At 39.6% G+C, this 26,011-nt stretch overlaps 1 protein-coding gene across 1 annotated transcript in view; it reads left to right on the top strand.

Moving 5' to 3' along the window:
- Positions 1–26,011, top strand: part of LOC126199686 (protein dopey-1 homolog) — a 376,916-nt gene that overhangs the window by 98,592 nt on the left and 252,313 nt on the right. The window contains exon 12 of the mRNA XM_049936615.1: positions 25,250–25,497. Within this exon, the coding sequence (XP_049792572.1) occupies positions 25,250–25,497 (248 nt within the window). The remainder of the gene's footprint in view (positions 1–25,249; positions 25,498–26,011) is intronic.

Raw genomic sequence — 26,011 nt, 5'->3', positions numbered from 1 at the left:
TCTTTTCCATCCGAAATTTGCACCAGAACAGCACCGATCCCATACCCACTGGTATCTGTGTGTAGTTCTGTAGGTGCCCTATCATACAGACCAAGTACAGGGTCAATCGTCAGACGTTTTTGCAGCACATCAGAAGAATCTTGTTGAGCACCACCCCAGATAAATTTAACATCGGCTTTTAACAACTCTTGGAGTGGCCTGGCCTTGATACAAAAGTCTTTGATAAAACGACGGTAATAAGAACATAATCTAAGGAAGCTTCTCACATCTCTAATACTTTAGGGAGTAGGAAATTCCGTTATAGATCTCACCTTTTCTGGGTCTGGCCGCACACCTTCATTTGACACAAGGTGTCCAAGTATTTTGATTTCTTTTGCTCCAAAGAGACACTTTCTTCGATAAGTTTCAGTCCACCTTGTTGGAGACACTTAAGAACAGCCCTCAGTCTTTTTACGTGTTCATCAAATGTCTCTGAGAACACTATAATGTCATCTAAATAACAAACATATATCGTCCACTTCAGGTGACTTAGAAGATTATCCATCATCCGTTCAAAAGTTGTGAGTGCATTACACAAACAAAATGGCATTACCTTAAACTCATACAGGCCCTCAGGGATGATAATGTAGTTTTCTCATGATCAGCCTCACCTACTTCAATTTGCCAGTATCCTCAGTACATGTCCATGGTTGAGAAAAACTTCGCCCCCTTCAGACAATCTAGTGTATCATCAATTCGTGGAAGGGGATAAACGTCGTTTTTAGTTATCTTATTAAGCTTCCTGTAATCAACACAATTTTTCCCGAGGGCATGCAGCTTTACTGTATGATTAAATGATGATGGCGTCATCTTGGGTAAAATATTCCGGAGGTAAAATAGTCCCCCATTCGGATCTCCGGGCGGGGACTACTCAAGAGGATGTAGTTATCAGGAGAAAGAAAACTGGCGTTCTACGGGTCGAAGTGGGGAATGTCAGATCCCTTAATCGGGCAGGTAGGTTAGAAAATTTAAAAAGGGAAATGGATAGGTTAAAGTTAGATATAGTGGGAATTAGTGAAGTTCGGTGGCAGGAGGAACAAGACTTCTGGTCAGGTGACTACAGGGTTATAAAGACAAAATCAAATAGGGGCAATGCAGGAGTAGGTTTAATAATGAATAGGAAAATAGGAATGCGGGTAAGCTACTACAAACAGCATAGTGAACGCATTAATGTGGCCAAGATAGATACGAAGCCCACACCTACTACAGTATTACAAGTTTATATGCCAACTAGCTCTGCAGATGACGAAGAAATTGAAGAAATGTATGATGAAATAAAAGAAATTATTCAGATAGTGAAGGTAGACGAAAATTTAATAGTCATGGGTGACTGGAATTCGTCAGTAGGAAAAGGGAGAGAAGGAAACATAGTAGGTGAATATGGATTGGGGCTAAGAAATGAAAGAGGAAGCCGCCTTGTAGAATTTTACACAGAGCATAACTTAATCATAGCTAACACTTGGTTTAAGAATCATGAAAGAAGGTTGTATACATGGAAGAACCCTGGAGATACTAAAAGGTATCAGACAGATTATATAATGGTAAGACAGAGATTTAGGAACCAGGTTTTAAATTGTAAGACATTTCCAGGGGCAGATGTGGACTCTGACCACAATCTATTGGTTATGACCTGTAGATTAAAACTGAAGAAACTGCAAAAAGGTGGGAATTTAATGAGATGGGACCTGGATAAACTGAAAGAACCAGAGGTTGTACAGAGTTTCAGGGAGAGCATAAGGGAACAATTGACAGGAATGGGGGAAAGAAATACAGTAGAAGAAGAATGGGTAGCTCTGAGGGATGAAGTAGTGAAGGCAGCAGAGGATCAAGTAGGTAAAAAGACGAGGTCTAGTAGAAATCCTTGGGTGACAGAAAAAATATTGAATTTAATTGATGAAAGGAGAAAATATAAAAATGCAGTAAATGAAGCAGGCAAAAAGGAATACAAACGTCTCAAAAATGAGATCGACAGGAAGTGCAAAATGGCTAAGCAGGGATGGCTAGAGGACAAATGTAAGGATGTAGAGGCTTATCTCACTAAGGGTAAGATAGATACTGCCTACAGGAAAATTAAAGAGACCTTTGGAGATAAGAGAACGACTTGTATGAATATCAAGAGCTCAGATGGAAACCCAGTTCTAAGCAAGGAAGGGAAAGCAGATAGGTGGAAGGAGTATATAGAGGGTCTATACAAGGGCGATGTACTTGAGGACAATATTATGGAAATGGAAGAGGATGTAGATGAAGATGAAATGGGGGATACGATACTGCGTGAAGAGTTTGACAGAGCACTGAAAGACCTGAGTCGAAACAAGGCCCCCGGAGTAGACAACATTCCATTGGAACTGCTGACGGCCTTGGGAGAGCCAGTCCTGACAAAACTCCACCATCTGGTGAGCAAGATGTATGAAACAGGCGAAATACCCTCAGACTTCAAGAAGAATATAATAATTCCAATCCCAAAGAAAGCAGGTGTTGACAGAAGTGAAAATTACCGAACTATCAGTTTAATAAGTCACAGCTGCAAAATACTAACACGAATTCTTTACAGACGAATGGAAAAACTAATAGAAGCCAACCTCGGGGAAGATCAGTTTGGATTCCGTAGAAACACTGGAACATGTGAGGCAATACTGACCTTACGACTTATCTTAGAAGAAAGATTAAGGAAAGGCAAACCTACGTTTCTAGCATTTGTAGACTTAGAGAAAGCTTTTGACAATGTTGACTGGAATACTCTCTTTCAAATTCTGAAGGTGGCAGGGGTAAAATACAGGGAGCGAAAGGCTATTTACAATTTGTACAGAAACCAGATGGCAGTTATAAGAGTCGAGGGACATGAAAGGGAAGCAGTGGTTGGGAAGGGAGTAAGACAGGGTTGTAGCCTCTCCCCGATGTTATTCAATCTGTATATTGAGCAAGCAGTAAAGTAAACAAAAGAAAAATTTGGAGTAGGTATTAAAATCCATGGAGAAGAAATAAAAACTTTGAGATTCGCCGATGACATTGTAATTCTGTCAGAGACAGCAAAGGACTTGGAAGAGCAGTTGAACGGAATGGACAGTGTCTTGAAAGGAGGATATAAGATGAACATCAACAAAAGCAAAACAAGGCTAATGGAATGTAGTCGAATTAAGTCGGGTGGTGCTGAGGGAATTAGATTAGGAAATGAGACACTTAAAGTAGTAAAGTAGTTTTGCTATTTGGGGAGCAAAATAACTGATGATGGTTGAAGTAGAGAGGATATAAAATGTAGACTGGCAATGGCAAAGAAAGCATTTCTGAAGAAGAGAAATTTGTTAACATCGAGTATAGATTTAAGTGTCAGGAAGTCATTTCTGAAAGTATTTGTATGGAGTGTAGCCATGTATGGAAGTGAAACATGGACGATAAATAGTTTGGACAAGAAGAGAATAGAAGCTTTCGAAATGTGGTGCTACAGAAGAATGCTGAAGATTAGATGGGTAGATCACATAACTAATGAGGAAGTACTGAATAGGATTGGGGAGAAGAGAAGTTTGTGGCACAACTTGACTAGAAGACGGGACCGGTTGGTAGGACATGTTCTGAGGCATCAAGGGATCACCAATTTAGTATTGGAGGGCAGCGTGGAGGGTAAAAATCGTAGAGGGAGACCAAGAGATGAATACACTAAGCAGATTCAGAAGGATGTAGATTGCAGTAGGTACTGGGAGATGAAGAAGCTTGCACAGGATAGAGTAGCATGGAGAGCTGCATCAAACCAGTCTCAGGACTGAAGACCTCAACAACAATCAACACAAAAGCGCCAACTGCCATCCTTCTTCCTGTTGAGAACCACTGGTGACGACCCTGGGCTCTGCGAAGACTGAATGATGTCATTCTTCATCCTTTTCTCTACCTCGTCGCAAATTATTCGACGTTCCGTTGCTGACACACAGTATGCTCTCTGGCTTATTAGTTGATAGTCTCCAGTGCTAAACCAGTGCTTCACCGCTGATTTGTCTAATTGGTTCTTCACCTGTGGATTGAAGCATTCAGAGAACTCTTGAAGAATGGCAAATAGCTTCTTCTGTTGTTCCTTAGTGAGATCTGGTGATAGTCGAGCTGGAAGATCTTGTCTTGGAGTGGTATCGCGAATTTCGCCCACGGACTCAGCATGGAGGTTTCTATGACGCTCAGCTGTTCGACAGTTAACGGCTCAACGTTAGCTACGCACATGCATCTAGGAAGGATTTGCGGTTCTCATTGACAGTTAACTATCAACAATTCACCGAATCCATTCTTAAACGAGACGACAGAGGCTGGGATGATCAAGTTATTCTTCAGTGGTATGCTTCTCTTACATTGCACTACAAGATCCATGAGTTGATGCATGGCATGACACATGACAGTTATCCTTCTAGTGCTGACTGCAGGAATGATCACTTCATCCAGCACACATAGTCTCCAAACACTCGGATGCAGATCTTCCTGTCCACAGTATCTCATCTTGACCAGCATAATCTTCAAGTGACCACAATCTATAATTGCCTGAGAAGCTTTCAAAAAGTCCCATCCGAGAATGACATCATGACTACATCTTGTAAGAGGATGAATTCTAAGGGTTTTGTAAGGTCACTTATACCCATACAAATGACACATCTTCCTGTAGGTTTTACATATTTCCCATTAGCCACCTTCAGCAGAGATGTTTTGTTGTCGACGAATATGGTTTTCTGCAACTGGCGACGGTACTTCTCCAAAATGACTGAATATGATGCTCCAGAGTCCACAAGAGCTTGGACTGGTCAGCCATCCATGAGGATATCAACATAGTGTCCTATCATTTTTGTAGTGATCGACGGCAGAGGATTTTTCTCTTCAGCGGGCTCACCTCCAAGGAAGGTCGCACCCTTTAGTTTTCCAGGTTGCAGCGGCTAGGTTATCAACTGAAGCTTCTAAACAGCGATGGAGACCTTGATCGGCATGTTGAGGAGCGTCCTCTCCAGCAGCTAGCTTGCGGCGATGGCGACCTACATCGTCCTGCACCCAGATCTTCTTGTTCATCTTTGTCGTCCCGGAGCTGGCGTCGGCTAAGATCGGTCTGGTGTCTTGTGGCGCAGGTGTCATCAAATATCCGCTGCCTTTCTCGACAGTAGCGCACCACATGTCCTGGTCATCTGCAGTGGAAACATACTGGTTGGTTATCCTGGGTCCTCCAGACGTCAGTCTTCCTTGGTGCCCACACAGGTTCCTCATGCAGCATTGCAGGAGCATAACCTCACATGGATATTGACTTTTTCATCATTTTAAAGGGAAATGAAGGACGAGAGATTGGGTTCAATGTCTGTTCCACTTCCTCCCTTATGACCTCTTGAAGCACCTCGGTTTTTTGCTTGCCGTGCAATCCAAGTGCCTTCTGAACTTGCTCTCTCACTATTTGATGAAGAACACTTGTGAAATCATTTCCTTCCCCCACCACAGACATCGATATGACGTTTGGAAGCCATTCAAACTTCTTGCGTGTAATTCTTTTTTGATGCATTGTCTCGATATACTGGCACCATTTTATGGAGTTGTCTGCAGTCCAAACCTCCTTCAGGAGTAGGGCGTGATACACGTCCTCAGTATCACCCTTCATGAGATGTGCAACCTTATCTTCCTCCTTCATTGTAGGATCCACTATTTTACACAGTTCCAAGATGTCTTGAATGTAGGATGCTGTAGTTTCTCCTGGACACTGTGTCCTACACTTTAATTTATCTTCAGCCTTGCACTTCTGTCTTGTGTCTCGCCAAAATACTTGCACAATTCCACCTGGAATACTTCCCAGCTTGCGAACTTCTCCTCGTTGTCCTCATACTATTGCTTGGCAGTGCCCTCCAAGTAGAAGAGTACGTTAGCCAAACACGCATTGTCATCCAATTTGTTAAATTTGGCTATACACTCATATACCTTCAGCCACTTGTTTGGATCTTGGCCATCGTCACCAGAGAACCTGGAAGGATGTCTCATGTGGTGGCACACAGTTGCTGTCATCGTAACGTCTTCTACTTCTTCTGTCTCCGATAGATTGCGATCTGTTGAATATGACTTGAACTCAGATTTCTCACCACGTAAACGGCGGCTGTGTCGTGGCCTGATGGGAGCCACTGTGTCATCGATAATGTGCACTGTCACAAGTTCCAATACCTGGTACCTCCACCAGAATAATGTCACATAGAAGGAGGAGTCACTAGATGAATGATGAACACTAATTTCACTTAACGAAGGTTTATTCACCACTTACACATACAAGAGTGCGGAGCGAATTGCCTCCGACCAGAACACATATGGTATATATACAGTTACAGAACATTTGTGTACAGTGATTCTTGACATTTGTGGCTACTTCTAGAATGTACTGGAACCGAATATAGAAATTAAAATTTTACAGTTCAGGGAAGTTTTGAATTGATGACCCTCCCTGCAACAGTCTAGTATCATAATCACTACTCTACAGTGACTGTGCTACTCAGCTTCTTCTGTGACAATATAAAGTGAAAGCAATCTTTTGCCCTCCTGCAAAAATTTTGTCGCTGTTGGGATCTGTCAAAGATGACCTAGAGCTGTGAAAGGCAGGTGTTTACAGGTTTCCATGCTAATGTGACAAATCTTATATAGGGCAAATGACGCGTACAGTGCAGGATAACTTTGTAGAACATCAGTGGCATACTCGCCTCCTTCAGCCTTGTAAGTCTAACATCGCCAAACACTATATTTCCACTGGTCATGTAATGAATTACAGTGAGACAAAAATTGTGGCCCATGCATCTAACTTTGGAGTTCTGTTATTAATGAGTCCATGGAAATACGACTGTCTGACAGTGAGTCTCATATTAATTGAGATGGCGGTTTTCAGTTGAATTTGGCATGGAACCCAATTGTTTAAAAACTTCGTGTTCTCCATAGCCAGCGTAGTTCTGTGATGGAATCATGGGAAGACAATCAAATTGATATTGATGCGGCGAGTTTTCACCACAAATGGCGTGCGGCACAGCAGAATCCAATGTGTTCAATTAGCGCACCCACAACACCAAGTGAATCCACCACGCATGTGCTGGCAGGGCCTTAAATACCAGAACACAGTGTGTTTTTGCCAGTATCACCTTAAGGTGGCCAGAAGACTCTTCACCGAAATATTGTGGCAGGAAGTTACAAACATTCGGCAGTTCTCCCGAAATTTTGTGGAACATTGATTTACTACTTTGCAGTTAGCCCTTGTAACTGTTCTGCATAACTGACTGTACTTGCCACTGTGCAGCACTTGATTCACAACCATGCTGTTGTCCCTTCAAGTATACACTAGCTTGATTCAAATGTAAATCTGTATCTTGTTAAACAACCACCTCGTGACTATGGTCTCTTCCATTGTCATATGAAATAGGCTACATATTGGAGTTGCAGAAAATATTAATAAATAATGCTGTACAGTCTGTCTTGGAACTCTATACTAATAATAAATCTGTAAAATGGTTGTGTCCCGTCTGTCGGTCTCTGAACATGCTAATCTCCTAAGCTTCTAGATGAATTTTCGTGGGTTTTTGCAGGTATCTTGAGCATAGTTTGGGCTGTGTATGGACTTAAGTTCATCAAAATTGGACCATGGAAAATAAAGATATTTTACATTTACATCTACATCTACATTCATACATATTACAAAACTGTAATGTATGTATGTATTTGTGTTCCACATCTCCTCCGAAGCCACTGGACCAATTTCAACCGAACTTGGTATACATGTCACTTATTGTCTGCAGAGTATCACTGTGCATGTCAGAACCACCTACCTATCAAATGGGTAAGGGTGGGGGTGAAAAAGAAGTGTAGGCCATGATGCATGGATGCCCAGATTATGTTCATCGAGTATTTGAGAATGAGAACAAACTTTATGTAATTTCAAATCCTTACAAAACATTTTCTCACTGACACCTCCCATGCCGTGATGAAAGGAAATAACCTTATCGCTTACTACATTTTCTCTGTTTATTTTTGCAAGTGTGACATTTTAATTTATTACTTCTTTAGTACTAACTGTACTTGCAACAAATTTTACAGACTGTGTTTCTATATACCACTGAGTTCACATGCAGTTATATCATTCTATGACAGAGAGAGAGAGGGGGGGGGGGGAGAGAGGAGATGGATAGAGGGGAGGAGATGGACAGGCAGAGGGGGGGGGACTTAGAAATGGAGATGGACAGAAAAAGGAGAATGGAGGAGGAGGGGGACGAGGAGGAGACAGACCGGGGGAGGGGGGGGGTGGACAGAGGAGATGGACAGCGAGAAGAAGGGGGGGAGGAAGCGAGAAGAACGGGGGGGGGGGGGAGGAGATTCACTGATAAGGGTGGACAGAGGGGGAGGGTTGACTAATAAAATTTAAATAGTTACATGCCCAGGTGACACTGGGTACTCAGCTAATTTTTACATAAAGAAGGCCTGCACTTAACTCGGGTCCCGAGTTTGAGTCTCGGTCCAGCACACAGTTTTAAATCTGCCAGGAAGTTTCAGGTCTCTTAATACAGTTGTCTGCCTTAAGTTTTACTTCAAGATCATGAAAAGTACAGGATGGAATAACAACAATATGAATTGGAATAGATTGCTATTCGGCCTGTAGAGCGTCAGATGGGCACATTTACACCCACATCCACATCTGCATCCACATCTACATCTACACCTAAGTTGATATCCATACTCCACAAGCCACCCTGTGGTGTGTGATGGAGCATACTTTTGAACTAGTGTCACCTCCCAAGTCTCCTGTTCCGGTTGCATATGGTACGTAGGAAGAAAGATGGCAGTTAGGCCTGCACATGGGCTCAAATCTCTCTAACTTTATCTTGAGGGTCTTTTGGCAAGGTATATGTAGGAGGACGCAAAATATTGGTTGACTCATCTGGGAATACATCCTATCAGAACTTTAACAGTAGACTATAAAGTGATACTGAACACATAGGGAACAGTAGAGGTGTGGACAAGGAGGGTAAGGAATAGCAGAGTAGAGATGGGAAATGATGCTGTAGTGCTGTCTATGGATGCATGCATGAACCTGGCAGAGACAGGATGGGTGACCTGCTAGGTGTAGCATTGGGAGGCTGGAGAGAAGAGAACCAGCAGAGGGGAAAGGACTATGCAGGTGCACTGAAGGAATAGAAGGGCTGTATGAGGCTGGAGTGATGTGACATTTTGCCTCGGGGTCCTTGCCCCCACTCTTTTTATACACACATAAGTACATTGTAGTTGTAGAATGTGGGCATTTCATGCCGATTAACTTTGAGTGTGGCTCGCTATCATCAATTGAGGGTCACTGTACACAGTCACTCTATAGCCCAATAACACAATATAATAATGTTTATACCAAAACTTTATACTAACAGTGAGACATTAGTGAATATTATAATGAAAGTTGTACCGAGGTTAGATTTCTTTGTTGACATGCTGAAGGATAATAATATTTCTCAAAACAGATTGATTTAAACTTTGATATAAATCCCTTTTATTTTTCAGATATGCACAATGTGTGTGAATGGTGGCCACATACAAATAACTCACTGAATTATCTATCAAAAGTGCAGACTCTGAAATTACTTTGCGCAAACATAGCATTTACACCTAGCTGCATGCATTAAGTAATAAAAGTAAAGGCCCACTGCAGGAAAATAACATTCCCAGCATACATATTGCCTATTGTGTTACAGACTCTAGATGAAACCAAGACCTCTAGATGCACGATAACAGACAAAAGGCCATTGAGCTCTACCCAGCATGTGTAAGTAGAGGTCTTCTTGCACGATGAGTCCTTGATTCAGTGCAGGTTCATCCTGGCAACCATTCATAATTTTCACAATAATATGATCACTCCCCCCTCCCATGAACCATGGACCTTGCCATTGGGGGGGAGGCTTGCGTGCCTCAGTGATACAGATAGTAGCTACGGTGCAACCATAACGGAGGGGTATCTGTTGAGAGGCCAGCAAACGTGTGGTCCCTGAAGAGGGGCAGCAGCCTTCTCAGTAGTTGCAGGGGCAACAGTCTGGATGATTGGCCGATCTGGCCTTGTAATACTAACCAAAACAGCCTTGCTGTGCTAGTACTGCGAACGGCTGAAAGCAAGGGGGAACTACAGCCGTAATTTTTCCTGAGGGCATGCAGCTTTACTGTATGGTTAAATAATGATGGCGTCATCTTGGGTAAAATATTCTGGAGGTGAAATAGTCCCCCATTCGGGTCTCCAGGCGGGGACTACTCAAGAGGACGTCATTATCAGGAGTAAGAAAACTGGTGTTCTACGGATCGGAGCGTGGAATGTCAGATCCCTTAATCGGGCATGTAGGTTAGAAAATTTAAAAAGGGAAATGGATAGGTTAAAGTTAAATATAGTGGGAATTAGTGAAGTTTGGTGACAGGAGGAACAAGACTTTTGGTCAGGTGAATACGGGGTTATAAATTCAAAATCAAATAGCGGTAATGCAGGAGTAGGTTTAATAATGAATAAAGAAATAGGAATGCGGGTAAGCTACTACAATCAGCATAGTGAATGCATTATTGTGGGCAAGATAGACACAAAGCTCACGCCTACCACAGTAGTACAAGTTTATATGCCGACTAGCTCTGCAGATGACGAAGAAATTAATGAAATGTATGATGAAATAAAAGAATTTATTCAGGTAGTGAAGGGAGACGAAAATTTAATAGTCATAGGTGACTGGAATTCGCTAGTAGGAAAAGGAAGAGAAGGAAATGTAGTAGGTGAATATGGACTGGGGGAAGAAATGAAAGAGGAAGCCGCCTGGTAGAATTTTGCACAGAGCATAACTTAATCATAGCTAACACTTGGTTCAAGAATCATAAAAGAAGATTGTATACATGGAAGAATCCTGGAGATACTGACAGGTTTCAGATAGATTATATAATGGTAAGACAGAGATTTAGGAACCAGGTTTTAAATTGTAAGACATTTCCAGGGGCAGATGTGGACTCTGACCACAATCTATTGGTTATGAACTGTAGATTAAAACTAAAGAAACTGCAAAATGGTGGAAATTTAAGAAGATATGGATCTGGATAAACTGACAGAACCAGAGGTGGTAGAGAGTTTCAGGGAGAGCATTAGGTAATGATTGACAAGAATGGGGGAAAGAAATACAGCAGAAGAAGAATGGGTAGCTTTGAGAGATGAAATAGTAAAAGCAGCAGAGGATCAAGTAGGTAAAAAGACGAGGGCTAATAGAAATCCTTGGGTAACAGAAGAGATGCTGAATGTAATTGATAAGAGGAGAAAATTTTTTAAAAAAATGCAGTAAATGAAGCAGGCAAAAAAGAATACAAACGTCTCAAAAATGAGATTGATAGGGAGTGCAAAATGGCTAAGCAGGGATGGCTAGAGGACAAATGTAAGGCTGTAGAGGCTTATCTCACCATGGGTAAGATAGATACTGCCTAGAGGAAAATTAAAGAGACCTTTGGAGAAAAGAGAACCACTTGCATGAAATCAAGAGCTCAGATGGAAACCCAGTTCTAAACAAAGAAGGGAAAGCAGAAAGGTGGAAGGAGTATATAGATGGTCTATACAAGGGCAATGTTCTTGAGGACAATAGTATGGTAATGGAAGAGGATGTAGATGAAGATGAAATGGGAGATAAGATACTGCGTGAAGAGTTTAGCACTGAAAGACCTGAGTCAAAACAAGGCCCCAGGAATAGACAAAATTCCTTCAGAACTACTGACAACCCTGGGAGATCCAGTCCTGACAAAACTCTACCATCTGGTGAGCAAGATGTATGAGACAGGCGAAAGACCCTCAGACTTCAAGAAGAATTTAATAATTCTAATCCCAAAGAAAGCAGGTGTTGACAGATGTGAAAATTACCGAACTATCAGTTTAATAAGCTACGGCTGCAAAATACTAACACGAAATCTTTATAGACGAATGGAAAAACTGGTAGAAGCCGACCTTGGGGAAGATCAGTTTGGATTCCGTAGAAATGTTGGAACATGTGAGGCAATATTCACTGTCTGACTTATCTTAGAAAATAGATTAAGGAAAGACAAACCTACATTTCTAGCATTTGTAGACTTAGAGAAAGCTTTAGACAATGTTGACTGGAATACTCTCTTTCAAACTCTGAAGGTGACAGGGAGCAAAAGGCTATTTACAATTTGTACAGAAACCAGATGGCAGTTATAAGAGTCGAGGGGCATGAAAGGGAAGCAGTGGTTGGGAAGGGAGTGAGACAGGGTTGTAGTCTATTCCCGATGTTATTCAGTCTGTATATTGAGCAAGCAGTAAAGGAAACAAAAGAAAAATTCGGAGTAGGAATTAAAATCCATGGAGAAGAAATTAAAACTTTGAGGTTTGCCGATGACATTGTAATTTTGTCAGAGACAGCAAAGGACCTGGAAGAGCAGCTGAACGGAATGGGCAGTGTCTTTGAAAGGAGGATATAAGATGAACATTAACAAATCAAAACGAGGATAATGGAATGTAGTGAATTAAATCGGGTGATGCTCAGGATGATTAGGAAATGACACACTTAAAGTAGTAAAGTAGTTTTGCTATTTGGGGAGCAAAATAACTGATGATGGTCGAAGTAGAGAGGACATAAAATGTAGACTGGCAATGGCAAGGAAGGTGTTTCTGAAGAAGAGAAATTTGTTAACATCGAGTATAGATTTAAGTGTCAGGAAGTCTTTTTCTGAAAGTATTTGTATGGAGTGTAGCCATGTATGGAAGTGAAACGCGGACAATAAATAGTTTAGACAAAAAGAGAATAGAAGCTCTCGAAATGTGGTGCTACAGAAGGATGCACAAGATTAGATGGGTAGATCACATAACTAATGAGGGGGTATTGAATAGAATTGGGGAGAAGAGAAATTTGTTGCACAACTTGACTAGAAGAAGGGATCGGTTGGTAGAACATGTTCTGAGGTATCAAGGGATCACCAATTTAGTATTGGAGGGCAGCGCAGAGGGTAAAAATTGTAAAGGGAGATCGAGAGATGAATACACTAAGCAGATTCAGAAGGTTGTAGGTTGCAGTAGGTACTGGGAGATGAAGAAGCTTGCGCAGGATAGAGTAGCATGGAGAGCTGCATCAAACCATTCTCTGTACTGAAGACCTCAACAACAACAATGATATTTTATAAATCACACCTATAATTAAATATACATTGAAAATGATTGGAAACTCAAAGAAGGAAACTCATACTGATAAGATCATTTGGGTGTCTATATAAGATTCCCTAGTTAAGCCACTATTGTTTGAAACATTTTTTGTATTTCTTTAGGTAGAAAAATAATCTGTTCACTATGTTGCAGGCCGTATCCTCTTTCATCTTATGTAATACAGATGTGATTTTTGTGTTACTGTTAAAACTACAGATATACAATTATGTTCAATGACCTCGTTGTATTGCCGCAGTTCCAAGACTGTCATTGGTCTTTTCTAGTTAGTTATGTGTTCCAGGGATTATTTAGCGTGCTAGTTGATAATAATATGGAACGAAACATTTTACATTCACATCACAAATTAAGTTGTGCATATGGGTACCTTCTGCACATTTCTAAAGTGTTTTTTTTTTCCTTACGGTAAGAAAAGATGCACAGATTTGAGGTGGTAATTCCTACCCACTACCTTTTACACATTACAGTAATAGAAATTCTTCTGCAGAATAGATGGAGGTGTCACGGAGAAAATTTCTCTATCTGTTATCAAATTTTACTTTGTTGTCTATCAGATATTTTATATCACTGGATAAGTGATCAGTAATTTTTGTGCTAAAGACAATTTTAATGTTGTGTAATGAATGTCATTTTTCCTTCTGGTATTTTAGTTATGTACATCATTGTTCCTTTTGGACTATAGTGGATAATTTACATCAAACTTTGAGGGAATAAATATACTGTAAAGCAGTAGTCAGAATGATGAACTTCTTAAACAGATGTCTACAAGATGATTGTGAATGAGCATCAAGTATTATTCTTATAGCATGTGTTTGTGCAATGAAGAATTTATTTCTTAAAGATGAGATACCCGAGAATATTATTCCGTGTGATGTTATTGAATGAAAATATGCAAAATATGTCAACTTAGTGATTTGCCTCCCCCACAAAGACTTGCATTCTAAGTGCAAATGTTGTTGAACTAAGTGCTGGAGTAGGAGCAGTGGAGGGTATAAATGGCTGAACATAGTTTTAAAATGTGTTTTTTATATTGGACCCCTAATAATGTTGAAGTTACTACCCTATTTATTATTTCCTTAGCATGTGTTACCATTATCATTGGTGTAGTACCTCTAGATGTGCAGAACTGAATATTTTGTGTCTTTTTGAAAATAAGGGTGAGACCATTCACAGAAAACTAGCCAATGATACTTTTAAGAACTTTGTTTACAAATGTTCCCCAATGCCTGATTGCCCTACCTGTCTCAACCTGCAATGCCGCTTGGGTTTAGTGATCCTGGTGTTAATTGATCATCCAGTGATTCCACATTAGGCTTTTCCACATGTAAATGGTACGCGGTATATTCGTGACACTGTAAGTGGGTCCCTTTTCTGCTGTGCCTATCCGAGAGACACTTTGTTCTTCTTTATCAGTTTATAAATAGTCTTTAAACTGTTTTTGTGCAATATATGGCCAATTCTATCTTCACTGTGGGAATTTGTGGCAGAAAGGTCGAACCCAACATTTCCTCTCCGGATATGTCACTCTGCCAAGTGTTTGATTCCATGACACTTCTTATGTAACTGGTGGGTACCCATTTCTCCTCAGAATGCATCCTAGGTGTTACACTTTGTGTATGACGTGCTGCGGCTCAAATATTCATCTTCTGTGTGTTACAAGCATATTAATCATGCCTCTTTTCTGGTTCTGCTGGTGATTTGATTTTTGTGCACCCAGCGAGATGACTAGGACAAGATCAATAGCACCACTCATAGAAGCAGGCAGAACAAACTAGACCACTGTACCAACTGACAAAGATAAAGTTTGCAAGATGCAGGAATCAGACCAATAAGACAATTCTCAACATGTCACAGACTGTGGTCAACCTCAGTGAGTGACCATTACAAAAGAGGAACAGTCTGTCCTTTGAAAAGGAGATAATTTCACTATCATCCTGAGAATTATACCTGTAGAGAATATCACTGCTAATATAGAAGTGGCCATTCGGATAATTCCTTATGAAAAAGTTGAGGAAACATGCACTGAAATCACCAAGCAAAACCACCAGGTTTCAACCTGATGAAAGAAGAGTAACAAGCTGTTAGCAGCTTTAACATCAACAGGAGTATATTGCGACTGCCTGCCGAATAGGGAAATGTTGCAATGAATACTGAAGATTATGAGCAGAAGATCTGGGACATTCTGAGGAACTTGCACAACACAGAAGCCCTACCATCTTGGCTGTATGGATTACCAAAGATCTATAAAGATAATTTTCCACTAAGACAGACTATAAGTACTCTTGACTCAATGAGGTACAAACACACAAAACACTTGGCCTTTCTGCTTCATCGACAAGGGAGAAAGACAGACACATATAAAAAGACTTGGGACATTTCATTGAGAGGCTAAGGAGATTAATACCTGGATCAAATGACATTCTGGTCAGTTCTGATGTTTCTTTGTTTTCGGAAGTGCTATTCAGTGATTCACTAGAGTATATCAGTTTCATTTGCCTGCAAGACATCACCAAGCTTTTGCATGCATGTCTTACCATGAACTATTTCATGTAACTACTTTGAACAGCTAGAAGGCATCACTGTGGGTAGTCCTCTTAGTCCAGTGGCAGCACACTTTCTTCAAGGAACATTTCACAGCACAGAAACTGGACTTAGCACCTTGTAAACCTAAGGTGTGGTACAGATAGGTCAACAATTCCTTCGTTGGATGGAGCCATGGTAAGGAACAGCTCTGCAACTTCCTTAGACACCTGGACTGTCTCCATGTCACCATAAAATTTATTACAGGGACAGAAAAGGACCAACAGTTACCTTTTCTAGATGGACTGGTTATAAGGGATGGTGAAACTCTGGGATACAGCATTTGTCAAAAACCAACACACAAGGACTGATACCTGCACAAACCATCCAATCACCACACAAGTCAGAAATGAGGTATGCTTAATATGCTCGTAATGTGTGCAAGATAAATGTGTGAGCTGCAGCACCTCAGATGCAAGATGCAACACCTGAAAAGTGTTCTGAACAACAATCGGTACTCCACTAGTTACATAAGTAGTATCACAGACTCAAAAACTCAGCAGAGTAGCACATCAGAAAAAGAAATGCCAGATACAACCTCTCTACCATACATTCATAGAGTAACAGACAGAATCAGCTGTATATGGTGTAAACATGGCGCAAAGGCTATTTATAAACTGACAAAGAAGAACAAAGAGTGTCTCAGATCGGCAAAGCAGAAAAGGAACACAACTGCAGTGTCGGGAATGTATCACATACCATGTATATGTTGAAAAGTATTATCTAGAATGAGTGGATAATGAATCAACACCTAGATCACTGAACATGAACGGCTCTTTAGGTTGGAGCAAGTGGATAAATTGGTTGCAGTGCTGCATGCGCTGTGCAAGACTGACCACATAATGTATTTCACTAACATGGAAGTTCTTGCTATAGAGAAGAGCTACAAGACCCACTTGTTCAGGCAAGCTATAGAAATCCACAAAAATGACAACAAATTCAACAAGAAAGAGGAAAGTCTCAAGCTGAATGGATCCTGGATTCCCGTACTGCAGCAAAAAACTGTTGCAAGTAGCAACAATAGTGGTAATGACCATGGAAAAGCCTTTTGACTTTGGCATGCCAGGTACATATAATCTGCAGCTGTAAACTCAACTCAATTTTGCCAGCAACAATGACAGGAGAAGCTTTGACAATGCTAGCCCCTTGTGCTGGTGAAAAGTCAATAAGAAATTTTCAAACTTACATTGGCCAAAGTGTCTTAGACAGAAGTCAATAGGCAATTTGTCATTCGAAGAGCTGTTTAACACAATGCTCATTAAGCAGAAGAGCCTGTGATTAGGCTCCATTATTTGCATATACAGCCTTTCTCAACCCCCCCCCCTCTTCCCATCCACTTTTTACACTTATTGGTACTACAGTACTACAATGTTACCTTGCATCTGTCAAGATGAATCTGTTCACTTTCAGTGACTTTTGTGTGATCTACTGGCATTCCATCCACCATTTCATTTTCCTTTCTGTGTATGAGAAGGTTTTCCTCTTCATTAATAAGGCTTCTGATGTTTTGATGGAAGATACAAAATACATTTTGTTTAATATATACTTCTACATCCACATTTATAATCCGCAAGCCACCCAACGGTGTGTGGCGGAGGGCACCTTACATGCCACTGCCATTACCTCCCTTTCCTGTTCCAGTCGTGTATGGTTCGCCAGAAGAACGACTGCCAGAAAGCCTCCGTGCGTGCTCGAATCTCTCTAATTTTACATTCATGATCTCCTCACGAGGTATAAGTAGGGGGAAGCAATATATTCGATACCTCATCCAGAAATGCACCCTCTCGAAACCTGGACAGCTAGCTACACCGCGATGCAGAGCGCCTCTCTTGCAGAGTCTGCCACTTGAGTTTGCCTATACATCTCCGTAACGCTATCACGCTTACCAGATTTTCTAAGGACTCTCCCAATGAATCTCAACCTGGCACCCGCCTTACCAACAATTAATTTTATATGATCATTCCACTTCAAATCGTTCCGTACGCGTACTCCCAGATATTTTACAGAAGTAACTGCTACCAGTGTTTGTTCCGCTATCATATAATCATACATTAAAGGATCCTTCTTTCTATGTATTCACAATACATTACATTTGTCTATGTTAAGGGTCAGTTGCCACACTCTGCACCAAGTGCCTATCCACTGCAGATCTTCCTGCATTTCGCCAAAGAACCTGAGACAGAAGCAAAAAGGAAATTTGTCAAAAAGTGACCATGAAAGCCTTAACAGTTTTGTAGTTCTTTGAATGCTATGTCACAGCAGTGACCCAAAAAACACAGAAGCTTGTACTTTTGGCACTTTACAGGCCGCCAGCTGGAAGTATCTGAAGCTTCATAAAGCAGCTAGAGACAATTTTCATCAGCTTATACAGACTTAATGTGAGGAAAATTGTTGGTTGTTTGTGTGATAGTCTGATCAAGGAAGTTGTTGATGTCCAGCTTTGGATTATTTGCTTCAGTAGAGTCCCTAACAAGGATTGAAGGACACAGTGCAACAGCTATTGGCAAGTTGTTTTGAGATCCACAATGGTCAGATGTTAACAGTAAAAGATGATGATCAGTTAGGTACAGACCACAGAAGAAAAATATTGTTTTGCAGAATCAGTGACTGGATCACTGTGTTTAGAGAGAAATTTACAAAGCAGACAGTGTAGACTGAAAATTTGACTCTTCCTTAAAAATATTCCATCAGCACTTTGAGTTGTATTTTCCCCCAAAACAAACAATGGTAAAATTGATCAGAAGCATGGATAAGAGATGGATAACCCGTGGGATGAAAGTAGCTTTTGCTGGCTAACCTGACAGGAAGGGCGGTAGTCAAGACTTGAAAGTTTATTACCACCACTATTGAAAAATCCCCCTGTTTGTTATTAAATAGATGAAACTCATGCAATATGATTAAAAAATAAAACACTTCAAGATTAAAGCAAAAACAGTTTGAATCATCAATAAACAAGAATCAAACGAAGTTTGTAACTAATCCTAATGAATCTGAGTCCCCAGAAAATATCTCTAGCATAAATGATGACACTCTGAAATCATTGACTACGGAATTCACTGATTACCTCTTCACAGGTCAGAAATCGTTGCTCTTGTCAATGGCCAATCTTTCAGATTCATTTGATGTACTTGTACAGACACGGTATGTTACGCGAACAGATATCAGTATCAGAATTACTATCCCAAAGACAATTACAAAATTCATCAGTTTACTAATAAGTAGTCATTCTGTTGAACATGATGGCATTTGTTATATAATATTAAGTCTTGTACTTACTTGATTGGACTTCCGTTCAGCTATCTTTGTGGTCAGTCAGTAACTCAAAGCAGATTATTACCTCCAGAAACTGGTGTAGATGTAGCTGACATTGGCTATACACCAGGAAAGATTTGTCCTACAGGTCAATCTCTGTAATGGAGTGGCCAGCATAGATGCCTGCCACGTGGAGGGCCCGGGTTCGATTCCCAATACTGCCAAGGGTCTTTCCTTGGTGGAAGGAGTGGTACAAGGTGAATTCAGTCTTATTATGCTAGCTGAGTAGCTATGTGATTGAGAAGTAGCAGTTCCAAAGTCTGGAAAGACGCAGAATGGTTGGAAGAGCGGTGTGCTGACCACATGCCCCTCCATATGGCATCCGCATGACACTGCATATCAATCCGCATGACTCTGCATATCAGGGGATGACGTGGTGGCCAATTGACATCCCTTTAGCCTTTAGGGCATGGATGAGGAGCTCGCTTCATCCAACTAAAAATGTAAAATATGACTGGCTGATTGAATATTTTGAGAATTAGGAAACTTGATCAAGGAAATTTGGACAAAGTAATACAAACAAGGCTAAATTTCAGTTGACTACTTTTAGTGTTCACTTGGATGAATGTCTGGGGGTACAAGAGCTACCTCATTACAAAGCCAAAGTTCCCATTGAGGAGGTACAGAAGGTTAAGTGTGGAACAGCAGAGCATGAGCAAGTTCTGAGTTTGGCCTGAGGTTCGACCGTCACGGGAGTCCCTTTGACTGACTGTCTCATGTCTAACTCTTGTGTGCACGGGTGACACACGGTAGTCTTATATATGTGTTTGCAGTATCCTCCTTCACATGTGAAGCAAACACTTGAAGTCAGTGATCCCAGTGACCCTTTCAGCTTTCCAGCTATGTCCTGTAGCCTTGGACTGTGCTCATAGAGATTGCCAACTGCTTCCACATTGCGCACCAGGTGTTATTTATGGCTATGCGTGCTCTATACCTCGAGACACAAAGGCAACTGTCTCCCTTTGAGCTCTTCTGGTATGTCTCTCCTTCATCAACGGTGTATTGTTTATTTACCGGAGGCTTCTAGATTTGGTACCAGACCACTGCTTGTGTCCAAATTGTTTAGCTCTGTGATGTCCATACCCTCCTCAAAGCCCTTTCACTCAATTAAGGCTTCATGCTTATAAGTTTCTTTCAGATCTTGCTGCTGCCTTCACATTCAGGCATTGCATTGCCAGCATATATGACAATATTTTCTGACAGACTTAAATATGCTGTAGTAACCCTTGTGTGTAAAACCAAAGTTAAGCAAATCATCTGTAATTACGGGTCTATTTCATTCCTTTCAGTTTTTTCAAAAGTGTTTGAGAAAGTGGCCTATGATAGAATGCTAACTTATTTATATGAACAGAGTTTGTTACCCATCTCTCAGTTTGGCATTCCTAAAGAATTCATCACAGAGCAAGCGACACCTCACAAATAAGACCCTGGCACAGCTAAATGAGAGACATTACAGTAGTTCCTGTTGGATATTTGTTGACCTTTCCAAAGTGTCTGATAGTGCAAATCAGAAAATTCTACTTTTCAAAATAAATTGTGAGGGAATCAGCAGTATCTCTTTTGTGTGGATGGATTTTACCTTCATAACAGAAAGCATAGAATATCATTGACAGTCTGTGTCAGCTGTATGAAACTTACATAAGAGCAGGGTTGGAGAGGAGAACACGGATAACATGTGATAAGTTCTGAACTCACTCATGTTATTAATATAAATAAATGATCCTCCAATAACAATAAAGGTCAGTCCAAAAACTGTGATGTTTGCTGTTGAGACCAACATTTTACTCAAGTGTCAAAACTCAAGCTCAGTGGATACAGATCAGGCAATAGTCGAACAGGTGTACAAGTGGTTTGTAGGTAATTGTTGAAGTGTTAACTTCACAAAGGCTAATATTATGTGATTTCAAACAAGCAAAAATGTTCTGCTACTGCCAGAAGTTGATGTTAATTGACATACGCCAAATTTTAATAGTAATAATATTTTTATTTATTTACTTTTTTGACTCGCCCTGTATATGAGCAAGGATACTTTTTAGAACACCTGCCATCTTTATGCTAGGTGAAGATGCACTGAGATCTTCACGTGGCACCACATATATTATTTCCTAATAACCAAACCTTTAGTCCTGTCACAGTCACCAGTCGTGTTGTAATAAAAAAAATATTGTTATTATTATTATTATTATTATTACTGAATATTATTAAATATTCATATGAAAACACATTTTTGTAGGATATAATACGATTGCGTTATTAGAAATGTTCTGTGCTTATTTGAATTTTTCTTGGCTATCAGACTTCGCTTACATTTCGCAGGCAGTGGACTCCGAGAACACCGGCGCTTGTCATAATGGAGAAAATCCTCCTTACATAGTTTTCACTTCACTTAATAAATAAAAAAATACTTGATACTGTTGTTCAGTATACTGTTATTGATGGACACGTGTGATACATAGAACTCGTAATACTTCATCTTTAAAATGGCACATATTCATCATCCTTCTACTTACAAGAGAATGTGTGTGTGTGTGGTGGTGGTGGGGGGGGGGGGGAGATTTTTTTCCTTCCATTTGTCTGCGCCTTACCAAGTATTCATAATTAACGGATTTGCTAATGCTCATGATCTGTGTGTGTGTGTGTGTGTGTGTGTGTGTGTGTGTGTGTGTGTGTGTGTGTAGTCTTTCATCATGTACCTACACAAAATGAAACACACTGTTAAAATTCTTTGGGCTCCAGTTGGATGACAGTCTAAATTGGAGTTGCGTACTTCACTCCTTGCCTTGTTAAGGAATTATCTTGTGGGGCAGTGCACCTAAAATAAATAAAATGGTTAATTCAGTATAAGCATAACATAAGAATTGTATAAGAGAGATAACTGTACAGCTTGCAGAAGTTCTTCGAGGGATCTTGGAATTTTCACTATAGTTGTCATATTTGTCTCGTGAGAGTCAGTAGATAAGATATTTGTCTTAAGATATTTGAGATAATTCTCATTTATTGTTCAGTCTCATTTGCACATTTTTAATTACATCACATTTTGATCACTCAGGATCATATTCAGATCTTAAACAAAGTAAAACTAAATATTACCATCTAATATTTTAGAATAATCAGAAAAAAAGGAATTCTGCATAAGCGTAGAATTTACCTAAGTATTTGTGTCAGCAGCCTGTCTCAGAACCACTTATCAGAGTACTGTTTTTAATAGGTATATGTTGGAGGTAGGGGTAGGGGTGGAAGGAAAGGAAGTAGGGAAGAGGCGATGGGGATGTCATGAGTTTAATAAGAGGGGTCTTGCTAAAATAATAGAAGATATAGTTATGTAGAAATTCTCATTAAATTGTTAATATTGTAGAATAATGGGCATGTAAGATGTAAATGACATAAAATAGTAAAATTGTAAAATTTAATGAGGGGGTTGAAAGGGAGAAAAAAGGCAAAGGAGGGGTGGAGGGATGGGGAAGTGGTAGGGATTGTAAAGAGAGGGCCTTACACTGAAATTGCAAAGTTCAATTATGTAAAAAAACACTTCTGTTAAAGTATCAGAAGTGTAGACCAATGGATGTCTAAAAAATGTAAAAAGGGATAAAATAGTAGGCTATAAAAGTGGAAATAAAGCAGCTAAAACTGAATTAATATCATAATATATTAAAAATGTGAAACTTTGAAAGTATAAAGGCGTAAGGTCTTACTCTGAAAGTATTTTAAATTGTGTAAAAGTTTTTGTTAATATTAATTAAAAGTATAGGTGTAGAACAATGGATGAGTAATTAGTGAAAGACACAGATCATAAAATTGCAGAAATGGAATTATGTAGAGAAGCTAGAATTGCATGAAGTGTTAATATATATTAAAGAAATCAAAAATATAAAACCATAAAAAGTATAAAACAATAAATTGTAGTGTAGCAAATGAAGTTATAGGGAATAGGATGTGACAGATATGATTAACAGCATTTGCTCCAATTGATGGTGTTGTACGGTGCACAGTATTGCAGTATGTATGGAAGCCACTCTGCACACTGGCCTGCTGCCAGGACAGTGTGTGAACTGATGTGCAGTCACTGTCTCTTCTAGGTGAGTGGGGCTATTGATCTTCTGTGTGCTGTGATGAGGCAGGCTATTGAAAGAGGCTCAGTAAGTTTCTAAAAAACTGCATTGTTAGTAAAATCAATCTGCTGATTTTATGTGTTGCCAGGCTCTTGCTGATGGTGTGGAAAAACTCAGTTTCTTCCAACATTGTCAGCAGGTGTCCCTTAGATTCATTGTGCAACACTTCCAAATGTGTATCAGTATTTCCGCCAGCATGCTTTGATGCTAGAAGGTGCTCATCAAACATTGTAACTTAAGTTGTTACACATAGTTTCAATTTTATAATTTATTGTTTTATACTTTTTTATGGTTTTATACTTTCACTGTTTTTAAACTTTATAATATTTAATGACACTTCATGCAGCTCCTCTACATAATTCCTTTTCTGTAATTTTATAATCTTTTTCTTTCACAATTTATACATCCATTATTCTCAGTCTGTACTTTTAACATTTTAACAAAAAATTTTATACAATTTATAATACTTTCAGAGAAAGACCTTATGGGTTCATATTTTAGAAGTTTCACACTTTTAAAATCTGAAGACACTAATTCAGTGTGAGCTACTTCGTTTCCACTTTTATAATCTACTGTTTTATCCCTTTTGACATTTTTATGCATCCACCGGTCAACACTTCTGGTATTTTAACGGAAGGTTTTTTACCTAATTGACTTTTTGTGATTTTAGTGTAAGATCTCCTCTTTTTAAACCCGTAGTGTCCCTGCCACTACCCTTCCCTCCACCCTCTTTCTATCTTGCTCACTCCATTTTATAATTTTACTGTTTTATGCCATTTACATTTCACATACCCATTGTTTTACACTATTAATATTTTAACTAGAATTTTTACATAATTATACCTTCTATAATTGTAACAAGACCCCTCTTGTTAAACTCATGACGTCCTCACCATCCCCTCCCTGCTTCCTTCCTCCCACCCCCCACCCAAATCATCCTCACTCCTACCCCTCCCACCCCCCCTCCCACCGCACTCACGCTCCCCACCCCACCCCTCATCACCTTTCCAACATGTCCTGTTTAAAACAATGACTGCTGTTGTGAAACAGAGTACTCTGATATGTGGTTCCTCATGCAACTACTTAGGTAAATTCTATACCTATGTAGAATTCCTTTTTTCTACTTATTGTAAGATATAGATGGGACATATTTAGTTTTACTTTGTTTTGGACCTGTAGGTGATCCTGAGTGATTTAAACACCGAGTTTAATTAAAAATGTGCTGCTGAGATTGAACAAAGATGAGAATTATGTTATATAGGTCTTGGAATTCTTGTTCAATTCCCAACACATTTACTTCTTAATGATATCTATTGCTGACAATAAAAATCAGGTTCAACTGAACCGTAACACACAAAATCACAATACTAGAGAAAAATAATTTTCATGTAGAATTGTACTTTCTTACAAACTGTTCAGAGTAGTGTTATGCAGACTGATGCAACAATATTCAACATGGTCTCATCTAACACAGACCAAGAAATTGGGACTCCCAATCGTTTCAAAAGAAAATTAAAGACATACTGTATCAATTTGTTTCTACACATTAGCCAGGTTCAAGGATTGAAAAGTTCTGTTTGTTACATGTAACAGAGCAGTGCTTGTTGTAAAGCTACAATACAAGTGATAAGCTACTGCAAACATGACTCAGTGTATACAAAATTCAGTAAACAGACTAAGCTTTTATGATTTGCTTGGCTCTTGTTCATGTGTAGGTTGACTTTTTTCACATCCTTGAAGATTTTCTTTCTGGGTTGGATATACGAAACACAATGAATGAATGAAGCAAATAATACTGGGTCTTGTAAAAATGTTAAATTTCGTCATCATGTTTCAGGTGTTTTGTTTAGTGCTAACTAATTTTCCTTGACCTTTTTTAATGGTTGTTTCTTGATAGTTTTTAGCTTCTGTATATTTAAAATGTATATTAAGCAAGAAATTTTGAACCACAATTAACAGATCTTATAGCATTTCAAGAGAGTTTTTGCTAACAAGTGTTGCTCATAATGCATGTTTTTGTATACAGGATTAGCAAACTTTCCCAAATGGCTACAAGTTCTAGTGGTTTGTGCATGCTATCTTGCGGATGCCCCAGCATTGCAGCTAACAGCCATTGCCACTCTGCTTGAGCTAATGTCGCTGTTGCGATCACAGACTCACAGAGATGAAGTGACAGATCATTTGGACCACCAGGGTGTTGTTTCTGTTGTCATGAAACCTCTTTTGAGGCAATGGGATGTGACATTTCTTGAACATCACACAATTACAGTCCAGGTATGTAACAGTTGTGTGTATTTTTTAACTTATATGAAACAGGAAGCAATTTCAAGAAAAGATCTGGTAAGAAAATATAAATTTCTTAATCTATGTAAATGAAAATATGAATGTATGTTTGTTCAAAATTTTATGTCTCTTGAAGTTCTTCACCAGTTGCTTTGAAATTTGGATGTAGCATTAGATTCAAATACATGGATGTTTTTATAGACCTACTGAAGTGCCATCTGTTGAACATAAATATAAATATGTATACATGGTGATTCTAAATTAATTACCTAAGAGTAACATAAAATAACACAGGAGATATGCATACTTAAATAATGTTTTCTCAGTTCTGAAATTGACAGAACATCAAGTTTCTTTCTACAAATAATACTCGTGGGTTCCTCTTATTACACAACAGATATTCCATCTGCATGAAATTTCTTCCCAGATGTTCTAGAGCGTGCCAGCATCTACTTCATCCAGCACATCTCTGATGTGTTTGTGAAGTCTGACGATAGTTGCAGGA

Source organism: Schistocerca nitens, chromosome 1 (assembly GCF_023898315.1).
Source record: "Schistocerca nitens isolate TAMUIC-IGC-003100 chromosome 1, iqSchNite1.1, whole genome shotgun sequence".
Taxonomy (NCBI): domain Eukaryota; kingdom Metazoa; phylum Arthropoda; class Insecta; order Orthoptera; family Acrididae; genus Schistocerca; species Schistocerca nitens.
The sequence above is the reverse complement of the archived record's forward strand: the minus strand, read 5'-3'. Positions and strand labels throughout refer to the sequence as shown.